Genomic DNA, 13,068 nt, shown 5'->3' with positions numbered 1-13,068 from the left:
TTGCTGTAACGTTGGTGGTGTTTGTAAGTGTTGGTGTTTGTGGTGTTAGGGGTGGAGAAGGTGTTGCTAATTGTTGTGAGGGGATGTTGTTGTTGTTGATGATGTTGGGAAGCTCTCCTTTCTCGCACCTCCCCTGTTTGTCACTTGTTCCTTTGGTTTTGTTCCTTCTCTCTTTTTTTGGTGGCACAGTGTGCCACTCCCCTTTCTCACTCAGTACTCACACTATCCGAGCTGATTTGGTCAGGAAAGGGGATGTCTTTGGGGTCTGTTTCAGTTGGTGATGAAATTTCTGTTGAAATTGTTGTTGTTGTTGTTGGTGGTGGTGGTGGCCTTTTCTTTGGTGTTGGTATGGTGATGGTTGGAGGTGGTGTCGCTTTTCGTGGTGGTGGTGGTGTGGAGGCTTTAGGTTTTTCTTTCTGCTGCACCTCCTGTTGTTGTCGTCGTTGCTGCTGCAATTTTTTCTTTTTCTCTGCCTCCATTCTATGCTTGTAGATAGGACAGTCTACCTTCAAATGTTGGTCACTGCTGCAGAGGTAACACTTTGGCCTTCGTCTCTCTACAGCAATGTGTATTCTTGTGCTGTCCGGCAAATTTATAGAAATTTCTATTTTCTTGTAATTTCTATTGAAAATTTTGTATGTAATTGTTCGTCTGTTTGTTTCTTTTATTAGGGCTTGTGGAGTGTTAAGGAAGACATTGTTTCCGTCTTTCCTTAACAACTCTTTTGCATCCTTTATTTCCTCCATTGTAACTTTGATTTCTTCCGAGCTCTGCAGAAGTGAAACCGTTACAATGGCTTTTGGTGGTGTTGCTGATGTCTTCTTTAGTATGTTTTTCTTTTTCTCTTCCTCCTTCTCCAGTGTAGGAGCAATAGTGGTGGTAAGAGCAGAGAAATGTATATCGGAAAGGCGGTTCAATACATTTGATTCAGTAGCGCTGCACGTGGTGGAATGCTCTTCGAAATTTATTTCTTTGCCTTTTAAGACGTGAGATGGGCATGTTGACGTGCGACTTGTTTTGTCATTTGTCTCCAGAGGGTGTGGTACACAAAGAAGGGAACAGCTCGCTGCTCTCTTCAAAGACATTTTTCAAAAATTAATAAGTATGAAATGAGAAATTTCAAGAATTTAAATGAAAATTTTGCCCCTAAAACGGGGAAAACTTCGCCTAACTGACCATCTCCGCAAGAACCTAGTTGGTTTGGCTACACAAATATACACAAATATTACAAATTTCAACAAATATTCATACAAAATTCAGCAACAACTTACAGAGCTTCAGGAGACACGTCCATCCACTTGAAAGACAATAATAATAATAATAATAATAATAATAATATCGAAAAATACCTTAGGAATGAGAACCCAGGTTCAAAATTTCCCCAAGACACCTGATGAAGGCTGGAGGGTATATCAGCCAAAACATTGTGTTAACAACAAACAAGATGAAGACAAATATCTGTCAATTGTAAATAATGTAAATAATTCCTCATCTCTTAAATATAGAACTGTATTATCTAATTGGTACGGAGCTGACATTAGACTTCAATGGAGACTTATAGAGAAATTCCATCAAAAACTAGCTCGTCTTTCAAACCATCTAACCATCCTGTGTAGATGTAAAGACTCAAAGCTAAAACCACCTCGCTTGTATATAATGACACCAGTGGATTCATATATAGCTAGGAAAGGGCAGGACATGCCCTCATCCGTGAGAGGATCCATTACAACCATTGGAGAAAAACATCAGCTAAATAACAAAATCAAAGGAAAATAACCAGAGATGAACAAGATCTGGAAAAGTCATACATGAAAGAATTTGAAATGGTGAATACATGCTAGATTAAGAAGTTTATGAAATTCAAAGGTGAGAGACTGAAATCCGTCACCCACCTGTGAAAGAAGTAATTAATGTAAGTAGCTGACACCTGGAAAGCTTTGAAGAAGCAGTACTAAACAAAGGTCTCAACTTTGCGACAACCACCAAGCGCATTCCATATTTGGACATAATAGCCCCTATTGAGGAGATAGCCGTAAAGATACCAAAAGCTCAAGGAAATGAACTAAGGTGGAAGGTGAGACAGGTACTAGAAAAAGCAAAACTTCATCAAGTGTCTTGAGGAAATTTCAAACTTGGGGTCTCGTTCCTAAGGTATTTTCAGCAGGCATATGGCATAGTGGTTAAGATCGCTGGTTACTAACCCCAAGATTCCGAGTTTAATTCCAGGCAGTGACCTGAATAATAATGATATCATCGAAAGATACCTTAGGAATGAGAACCCAGGTTGGAAATTTCCCCAAGACACCTGATGAAGGCTGGAGGGTATATGAGCCGAAACGTTGTGTTAACAACAAACAAGATGAGGACAAATATCTGTCAAAATGTAAATAATGTACTAGGGATCTTGATTTTCTCTGAAGTATTGACCTTTTTTTTTAATTTTTACCTTATTTCAGCTGAATATCTTTGATTTAAGGTGATGTATCTAGTCTAGAAAGCAAAGCTGAGATAACTATAGAGCAAAGTTGAAACGTATAAATTTTATATTTGACATTGAAGAACACGACTGCTATTTGGTGAAGTGTTCAAATTGTTGCACTTTTGTTTTTCTCGAATTTATCATCCAGTTCGTCTAATAACCTCGATTGTACTGTCAAGACATTTAACTGCTTCTGTGATGGTTTGGTTACAGATATACTTGTGATTTGTCTGGACAGATATTTCTATTATCTTTATATTTGTGTACATGTGCATTTATACTCTTGATTGTGCAACTGACACCACTTTTGTGTCACCCGTTATTTGTATTTCCTTACTTTGCTTTTATGTTTAGAAATTCATACGTTGTTTTTGATAGAAATTCATACGTTGTTTTTGATGTTATTGCAGGGAAACTGAACCCAAAGTGTCAAATAATTCAAAACCAGAATTATCTGTGTGTCTTAAACTTCCATCATCTCCAGTCAAAGAAGAAACAAAACAAAATTTACTTGTTAATGAATTAGAAATGAATGAATGTCAAAACGTTATTACAAATGACTTGGTAAAGGACCAGATAGAAACAAAAAATATTGAAAAATCTGAAATTTGTGTTGATAATGAAAACAAAGTGGATGAACAGATTTCATTAGTAGATTCAGAGCATTGTGTGATAACACCAAAAGTGTTGGCTAGTGGTGCAGAATTAGCTGATGTTACGTCAGACAAAATAGATGGTGTGAATTTAAATACTTTTGCAAAGAAACCGTGTAAAGTTTGGGATGAAACAGACGAAGATAGAAATTCCACTATGACAAATGAACAGGATGTACCAGTTGCTGATATCTCATCAGAAATGACTACTGCGGTCGATGAAGATGTGTGTAAAGCAGATCGGTCAAAAGCATATGTTGTTCCTGCAATTGCTGAACACGATTATGTTGCTGCTGGGCCACAAGGAGTTTCACCATCATTGAACTTAAAATTAGATGAAGATACCAGTCATAGTGTTGATGACTCAGATGATTCAGACCGTACTGAATCATGTGACGAGGATAATCCACCTGTGGAGATATTTATTGATCACAATTACTGCTTACCTCATGCAATTGGAAGTATTCACGATGAAAGTAAATCATTGGAAACGGGCAACTCAGCTTTATCTGAGACAGCTTTTAAAGACTATAAATTAACGGATGAGTCTGCATCAGAAGTACAGATGCGACCATCATGGGCAGTTGGTGACCATTTTGCTGCTGCATCAGCAGTTGGCGTCACCATGCCAAAAAGTCAGATGGCAATAGATGATGATAGATTAAAACCCAAAAAGAAAAAGAAACGCACCAAGGATTCAATGTTGAGTGATATCACAAATAAATCGGTAAACGAAAGAGAAGGTGATATTATGGACACAGTAATTAAACCAAAAGTTCAATTCCAGCCTCGGACCTATCAGGAAGAAAAACAAATCTTCTTTGACATATATAATAAAGGAATTGACTTAGAAGACATAATCTTTCTCCAGCGAACATACGATACTTTATTGCAGTCGGAAGATCCGATGTATGATTGGTTGAATGATATATTTTGGGTGGATCACACACACACAGACATCCCTGACCCACCACCACCAAAAAAGAAACGGAAAACAGATGAACAGATAAGACCGGTGCATAAGTCTGGTAAGCAACAAAGTATTTTCTAGTTATTAATAGCAAATTGAACAATTTATGATTGTGGGAAAGAATTGTTAATGCCTTGATTTTCCTCATTACAGCCTTTTCTTAATGACGATAATAATTGCTTCACTGTTGTAGTGCTATAGTTTTGTTGTTTTGTTGGGAAAGTATTAGATGTCTGCTCCTAAATTAGGTGACCTGTTGTACCTAATGATAAAGCAGCTATTGCTAAAATTAGGAGATTAATGTCTGTAAATTTCTTCATATAAATCTAGCATATATTCTTTTATTCTTTACTTCAGTCAATGGATTGTAGCCATGTTGGGGTACCATCTTGAAGCATTTAGTCAATGAAATTGACCCCTGTATTTATTCTAAGTTTAGTAATTGTTCTATCAGTTTTTCTTAGATATTTCGTCATGTTATGGACAATTAAACCAGCACCAATAACCTAGTAATGAGATGCAAAGATGCAAGCACAAGCATGCTCGCACGCACGCACACGCACACACACACACACACACACACACACACACACACACATGAAGTGCTATTACAAGAAGCTATTAAATGTGATGAATGCATAGGAGAAGTGTCTTCCCAATGTGAACCCAACAGAAGGAAAAAGACATTTTAGTTGATGGTAGTACGATAAGGCAGTTAAAGATATGAAGGCAAGAAAGTCCCAGGACCATCAGAAATTACTGTAAGATGCTTAAAATGTTTGGTGTTGGAGGATACAGCCTAGTTACCTGCTTAGTCAGGTTGCACATGAAGTTGTTATACCCTATGAATGGTGTAGCAGCATTATTGTAAACTACTACAAGAGTAAAGGGGATGCCTTAAAGAGAATTACAAAGGTATTAAATTGCTAACGAGTTATGAAAGTTACATTAAATTAATTAGGAAGGAGATTAACCTTGATGAGATTCAGTTTGGTTTTATGTCAAGAAGTGCTACTATTTGATGTTGTCTTTCTTGTAAGGGCAACTGCAGAAGCACTTGGTTAAAAGTCACTGTCTTTGACAGGAAGATTTGCACTGTGGTTACTGTAGTAATTAGAAGAGACAAATGGTTTGTGAGAGTCATACAAACCATACAGGCCATGTACAGAGGTGCTGTCAGTGAGGTTGAGGGTTAATAAGTACAGTTAGAAATTTAACAGAAAGGTAGGCATTCACCAGGACCAGTTCTGAGCCACCCCTCCTGCCCATCATAGTCCTTCAGACTATAACAGGAATTCAAGACCAGTTAACTGTGAAAACTGCTATATGCTGATGATCATGTTCTTCTAATTGAAGCAGTTGTAGAATTAGAAATGGAATCTCAAGTGTGGAAGCAAATCCTGGAATCAAAGAGCCTTAAAGTTTATTAAAAAAGACCAAAGTTACAGCATGCAGGAAAATGATCCTGCTCATTATATGGAAAAGATGTGGATAGAAATTCCGTATAATATACCCAATGCAAAATATGGACACACAACAAGTGCAGTGTTATCACCGACAGGTTAACAGAGAAAGTAGACTGGCAGATACTGAGGAACAATAGACATGAAGAACACAAGAAATAGACTTTCTCTAATGGTCAGGAGGATTTCTGAAAGTAGTAGATAGTTTCTGTTACCTAGGTAACCTAATTAGCAGTGGAGGAAGATGTTCTCAAAATATAATTGCTAGAATAAGGACTGGCTGGAGAAAATTTAGAGAACTGTGACCTCCGTTGATATAACAAAAGATTTCTCTCTCTCAAAAGTGAAAGGCAGATTGTATGATGTTTGTGTACAAACAGCTATGAGACATGAACCCTGAATGTAGAAGACATGAGAAGACTAGAATCATTTCCAGTATGCTCTGTTGAATGTGTACAGTAAGAATACTTGAACAACAAGGTACAAATGATATGTTCTGTAGCTGTTTTGTTACTGGGTGTTATCAATGATAGACAACATCAGTGGTTAGCACAAGGAAGAATAATGTCATAGCAAGATCATTCACCAGTATTACATATCTCATAGTGAAATAGTTGGGCACATCCAGAAAGAATTAAATTTTTATTCTCTTTATTTGTTTTTAAATAAATAATTTTTAATTGTGTCAAGTTCTTATATATTGCATAGTGTTCATAAGGAACTTGTCACTTGATTTATTGTCCCACTTGAATTACTTAAATACCTTTTACCCAACTCTAGTTATTTTGTATGATTATAGTGAAACCTGTTTAACAATTCTTTAACTCTCTCTATATCACACTCTAACCTTTCATCCTCTGACACAAGTTCCACTCCTCCAATGCCCCCTTCCCCTCTCATAATTCCTTGTCTTGTGAGTTACTTGGTTAGCCTGTCAGTGCCGGTGGCACGTAAAAAGCATCCAGTCCACACTGTAATGTGGTTGGCATCTGGAAGAGCATCCAGCTGTAAAAACCATGCCAAAACGATCTCACCTGTGCTGGTGCCATATAAAAAGCACTGAGTCCACTCTGCGGAGTGGTTGGCATTAAAAAGGGCATACAGCCTTAAAATCCCTGCCAAAACAGACACAGTAGCCTGAAGTAGTTTTCTACCTGACCAGCTCCTGTCAACTGACCTAACCATGCCAGCATGGAAGGTGGACTTTAAATGATGATGATGAATGTAAAGACAAGTGAAATGCTGCTGCTAAGTACTTTGCCATGCATGCTAACAGTTCTACCAGTTTGCTACCTTCCATGCTTCTTATGTCATCAGAACAAATATTGCATTCACTGATAATAATAGTGTGTGAACATTAGCATTTGAATATCAGAGTATATATTGTTTGCAATGCTGTCTTTCAAAAAATCATTTGTAATTATTATGGTGAACATTGACATGTAAACAGTCCCTTCTTGCAAATCTATTTAGCACATGGTATATACTATTTAACTGGTTCTGTTTAGATCTGAACCAGTTGAATAGTATATACCATGTGCTAAATAGATTCACAAGAAGGGACTGTTTACATGTCAAAGCTCACCATAATAATTAGATTAATTAGATTTATTATAATAATTCTGTTTAGATCGGTGAAGACGCATTGCTTACTGGTTAGGACCATTTGGCTCATGATCGTAAGGTCGTGAGTTCAATTTCCAGTGAGGTGTTGTGTCCTTAAGCAAGACACTTTATTCCACGTTGCTCCAGTCTACTCAGCTGGCAAAAATGAGTAGTGCCTGTATTTCAAAAGGGCCGGCCTTGTCACATTCTGTGTCATATTGAAGTTTCCAGTGAACTACGTTAAGGGTACTCGTGTATGTGGAGTGCTCGGCCACTTGAACGTTAATTTCACAAGCAAGCTTTTCCATTGATTGGATCAACTGGAATCTTCATCATTTTAACTGACGGAGTGCCAGTTGCCAGAGTTTAGATCTGCTAAAATCTTTTTTGTGTTTTGTTTTTCTCCCAGTGGAAGAGCAATGTCAGTACCCATGACCTTTGTGGTATGATGGATCATCATTTAACATCCATTGTCCATGCTGGCATGGGTTGGATGGTTTGACCAGAGTTGGCAAGCTGGGCAACTGCACCAGACTCTAGTCTGATATGACATGGTTTCTACAGCTGGATGCCCTTCCTTATGCCAACCACTTTACAGAGTGTACTGGGCGCTTTTTATGTGGCACTGCATGGGTGCTTTTATGCAGCATCACATGGGTGCTTTTATGTGGCACAACACAGGCACTTTTACATAAAATATTGGAAGGGAGGAATTCCAGAAAGTTGCAGTTTTGAGGGCAAATAATTGAGTATTGTGTTTAGAATGGGGTTTTAGAGTTATGATGGGTGGAGAAGTGGTTGTGTTGGTTGAGTGCGAGATATGGATGATGAGTCAAAGAAAAATTATGTTTCTGTGGTTAAGTAGTTTTAGTCTGGTTTTGGAACACACACTCCAGTCATTAACACGGCACAAGTATTGAACTAACTGGCCATTCATCATCATTATCATCATTTAACGTCCGCCTTCCATGCTAGCATGGGTTGGACGATTTGACTGAGGACTGGTGAAACCAGATGGCTGCACCAGGCTCCAATCTGATTTGGCAGAGTTTCTACAGCTGGATGCCCTTCCTAACGCCGTCATGCAAAGTTTTGAAAAAATTAGCATTAAAATATTGTGTTAGCATTTATTGTTGTTGTTGTTGCTGCTGTTTAGCCCAGGTCAGCTCTTGACCAAGCAGACTATAATCAGATTTTTTTATGACCATCTTTGCCTGTTATTTTTTTTTTAAGGCATTGTGTATATAGGACCGCATTATTAAATATGTTCATTTTAAAGAAAAGGTATAATTTGAATGGGACTTGATTCTTATTTTTACCTTATCAAACGACCATATAGAAACCTTCCATGAATCGGACCATTTTTCCACTTTACAAAGCAATTTTTATTCAGTCTACTCTTAATTTGCCATAATCTATGATTCATGACTATGAATTTCTCCAGAAATGATTTGGTTTTGATAACCTGAAGTAATTTCAAAATTGAATTATATAGTTTTACATGTTGCTTTTTACTTTTTCTATTTTTGAAATCAGCTTTGATACTAATTTATTTCAGTAGCAAACAACAAATGTGTGTTACATAGGTTCAAGTTAACCCATTTGTTACCATATTTCTGTTGAGATGCTCTGTGTTTCTTTCAATCAATTTTAAATATAACAAAGAATTTAGTAAAATAACTTGGTTATCATTCAGCTAGTGTTAGGAACATAAATTGTGAATAAGATTTGGTGGGAAATTTTAATTCCAAACTTACGAAAACAAGACATTTGTACTTCAGAGCGAGAGGCAGTTTCAGCCAGGTTGGAAACGAAAGGGTTAATCTAAAATCTGTCATTACCTGACACATTGGCAACAACTCACATCTTCAAAACAAAAAGTCATTTTTTACCTTTTGTAGTACAGAACATAAAAAAATGTTTAAATATATTTATTTCTTTATTGCCCACAGGGGGCTAAACATAGAGGGGACAAACAAGGATAAAGGGATTAAGTCAATTACATCTACCCCAGTGTGTAACCGGCACTTATTTAATCGACCCCAAAAGGATGAAAGGCAAAGTCAACCTCGGCAGCATTTGAACTCAGAATGTAATGGTAGACGAAATACCGCTAAGCATTTCACCCGGCATGCTAACGATTGTGTCAGCTTGCCGCCCTTAAATATGCTTAAATATATTGATGATGCAATTAGTGTTAGTCCCTGATCGTTTCTGCTGAAGAGTCTGATCCATGAAATTAATGAACGTTTGTTGCTTTGATTATCTTGCTTTGTGGATATGTTGTCTTAAAACATGGATTCTCTTACTTTGGAAGAGAGAAAGAAATTTTATGAAAATTTGTGTACTATAGTAATTCAAATTGAAATGCTATATTTTCTGTAGTTTAGAAATAAATGTAAAGTATATATATATATCATCATCATCATCATCATCATCATCATTTAATATCCATTTCCATGCTGGTATGGGTTGGACGGTTTGACAGGGAACTGGTGACCCAGATGGCTGCATTGATTTCCATTGTCATCTTTAGCATGGTTTCTATGTTTGGATACCCTTTCAAACACAAACCCCTTTACAGTGTGTACTGGATGCCTTTCTCTTTGTTTTTGTGCCTCTGGCACTTGCGAGGATGCCATGTGACTTACAAGATAAAAAAAAGGCAGAGAAGAAAGAAAAGAAGAAAAAAGAACCCTTACTACTAAGAGGAAGTGTGGGTGGGGAAGGTGGAGATGAGTGGCCAGGTGTTGAGTATAGAGGGACAAGCACAAGTGTTTTGCTGTACAGGTGGTACTTGTGAGTGAAGGAGATGAATGGAAGGTAGTGAGGGGGGGGGGGCTAGAGCAACCTCTCAAGGAAGAAAGAAAAAGAAGGTATCAGATAGGACAAGGCTGATGAATCATGGAAGAGGATGAGAGAGAGGGAATGCATCCATAAGAATGTGGGGAGGGAATAAACAAGTGGAGTTAGGGGTTAGTGTAGTGAGTGAAGAACAAGAGTGGGGGTGGCAGATGATGAGGAATGAGGATGGAGTGTAATATGTACTGATTCTGCTCTCATGTAACTAGTACCATAGATAGTGGAGGGTGGATGAAAATGGGGTGGGACATACATACAAGGAAAAAAAATCATCTTTGCTGTAATGGATGGGTTTCTTGTACACAGCAAAGCACCAACCATCTCTCATTTCCTCTGTAAGACTCAGCTTCTTGAGATAAACCTTCCTGGTCTCCTTCTTCCCCTAATTCCGTCCACATTAAATAATTGACACTTTATGGAACTGTCCTCATCCATATGCATCACATTACCAAACTGTCAACATCTTCTCTCTTGCATACAACATCTGATACCTCTTATGCATAACTCTTCTCTCAACACATTTGCACTTCGTTGTACATGTACACTAATATTGCACATTCAGTAGAGCATACAAGCTATATTCCACACTAGTCTTTGCATGTCCTCTGCATTCAGGGCCCATGTCTCATTACTGTGGAGCATTGCTGTACATACACAAGCATCATACAATCAGCCTTTCACTCAGAGAGAGAGAGATTTTGTTGCCAATAGAAGTAAAAGTTCTCTGAGCTTTACCTATCCTGTTATTATTTTCTGAACTTCCTCCTCCACTACTAATTAGGTAACCTAGGTAAGAGAAGCTATTTCCTGTGTGACCTTGGACTTTATGGATCCTGTGCCATCTTCCACATACAAAAATTACTCTCTCTGTTGACAAGCCTGTAATTCCACTGCACCTCTTTTGTGTCCATAGCTTGCACTTGATACACCAAATGGAATTCCTATTTAAACCTTTGAGAAGGGCCATTTATGTAAAGTGGCTAGGGTCCTGTCTGTTTTCTTGCTTACTAAAACCTTGGTCTTTGCTAAGTTAAATTTAATACCCTTTGATTCTAGGTTTTACTTCCACATGTGGAATTTCTTTTCTAATTTTATTAGATTCCACTATAAGCACAAGGTCATTACGATAGTTTCCAGGGACAGCTGGTCTTAAGTTCCTGTTATGGCCTGGAAAACAATGATGAATAGGAGGGGACTGAGAGCTGAGCCCTGAGCCCTGGTGCACACCTACCTGCACACTAAATCCATCACTGTACTCATGGCTAACACTCACCTTATTGAGAGCACTCCTGTATATAGTTTGTATGGCGTTCATAAGTCATTCATCTACCCCTGGCTTCCTCAGAGACCACCATATCACTGAGTGAGGGGTTCTGTTGAAAGCCTTTTTCTAAGTCCACAAATGCCAAATAGAATGGTTTACTTTTAGCTAAATACTTCTGCATTTATCTAAGAAGATAGCATCAGTTGTACTTCTACCTGACACACAACCAAACTGCATCTCATCTACTCTAACTCTTTTCCTAATTAATTGAACTTATAACACCCTCTGTAACTTTCATGACCTGGTCCAGCGATTTGATACCTCTGTAATTACTTGTGTTATCTCTCACCCTCAGAAGGTTATCCTGAAAGAAATTCCATTCCTCCTGTATATTTTACATCTCTATCTATCTCTTCTTCTCCTCAGATGTTTCACTTGGAACATCTCTAAACCGCTGCCCATTTGAAGGATCCTTGACCTTCCATAACCTCCTTTTCCATATCGGTTTGTGTCTCTGGGTCCTTCTAACCCTAAGTCTGAAGTTGATAAACCACTAACCTATGTTGAATTGTACTTTCTTCACCTGGGAAAGACTTTGCATTCACAAGTATCTGCCTGTCCTTGTTTCTTTTGAGAATGTAGTCAACCTGGCTAGAATGCCTACCAAATTGAAAAGTAGTCAAATAACTGGCAGGTTTCCTGAAGCTGGTATTGCAAACCAGTAAGCTATTTGCATCTCAAAACTCCAACAATCTTGTTCCTGCCTCATTTCTAGAACCAAAGCCATAACCTCCATGCATACCACGAGATCCATTGAAGTACTGATCAATGTGACTGTTGAAGTCACCAGCCATGATAATGTCATTGTCTTTCATTGTTGAAATAGCTGTAAAAGGGACTTATAGAAACAGTCCTTCTGTTCATCTGCTAGACTGGCATATAGAGCAAATGCAGAGATATATGTCACTGTTATATTACACAAGACTATTCTTAGCTTAATAATTCTATCACATACTCTGACTAACTCAACCATCTTATCCACCTACTTCAGTGTATCTGCAGTACCTACCCCATCACTACTGCTCACCTAGTGGAATTTGTATCTCTGCTCCTTGCCAACAAGCAGTCTAGCTGAAGCCCTGCTCCATTGTATCTCTTGCACACAGCACACAATGACACAGTCAAGCATTTCAGCAATATCATCAGACCTACCTTTCATTGTGCCAACATTGATTGTGGCTGCTCTAAGTTTGTGGACCTGGAAGGCATGAGAGGGTAGTTGAGGGACTGTTTTCAGTATCTAGAAGAAAGACTTTTGCAGGTTCTTGCCTTGTGGCAGCAGGTCTTTGCACATATTATTGCAAATGTGATTGGTTGTAGCATGAATTACAATTTCTTTCATTCCCTCAAAGCCTTTGTGGGTAAGCATCTGCTAGTAGAGGGGGTGAGAAGATACGGTTGAAGAGGGGAAGCAAAATTCTTTTCAGCCAACAGGCAGCCTCTTGTAGTGGTGAGGGTGCAGGGCATACCTTGGCAATACACACACACACACACACACACACACACACACACACACACACACTTGAGTATATATAAATACATACATATAGACTTACAGGACACTTATATACAAATATATACCCATATACACCCATGCAAAAACAGATACATCCATGCATATTGTCGTCTGCAAGTATCTCTCTCTCTTTCTCTCTCTCTCTTTCTCACTCTCTCTCTTTCTCTCTCTCTCTCTCTCTTTCTCTCTCTCTCTC

General features: G+C 38.3%; 1 protein-coding gene across 1 annotated transcript in view; it reads left to right on the top strand.

Annotated features, from left to right (window-relative positions):
• LOC106883719 (histone-lysine N-methyltransferase SETD1) overlaps positions 1–13,068 on the top strand; it is a 70,395-nt gene that overhangs the window by 46,426 nt on the left and 10,901 nt on the right. The window contains exon 12 of the mRNA XM_052973772.1: positions 2,890–4,160. Coding sequence (XP_052829732.1) covers positions 2,890–4,160 — 1,271 coding nt within the window. The remainder of the gene's footprint in view (positions 1–2,889; positions 4,161–13,068) is intronic.

Source organism: Octopus bimaculoides, chromosome 16 (genome assembly GCF_001194135.2).
Source record: "Octopus bimaculoides isolate UCB-OBI-ISO-001 chromosome 16, ASM119413v2, whole genome shotgun sequence".
NCBI lineage: Eukaryota > Metazoa > Mollusca > Cephalopoda > Octopoda > Octopodidae > Octopus > Octopus bimaculoides.
This window is presented reverse-complemented; position numbering and strand designations above follow the sequence as displayed.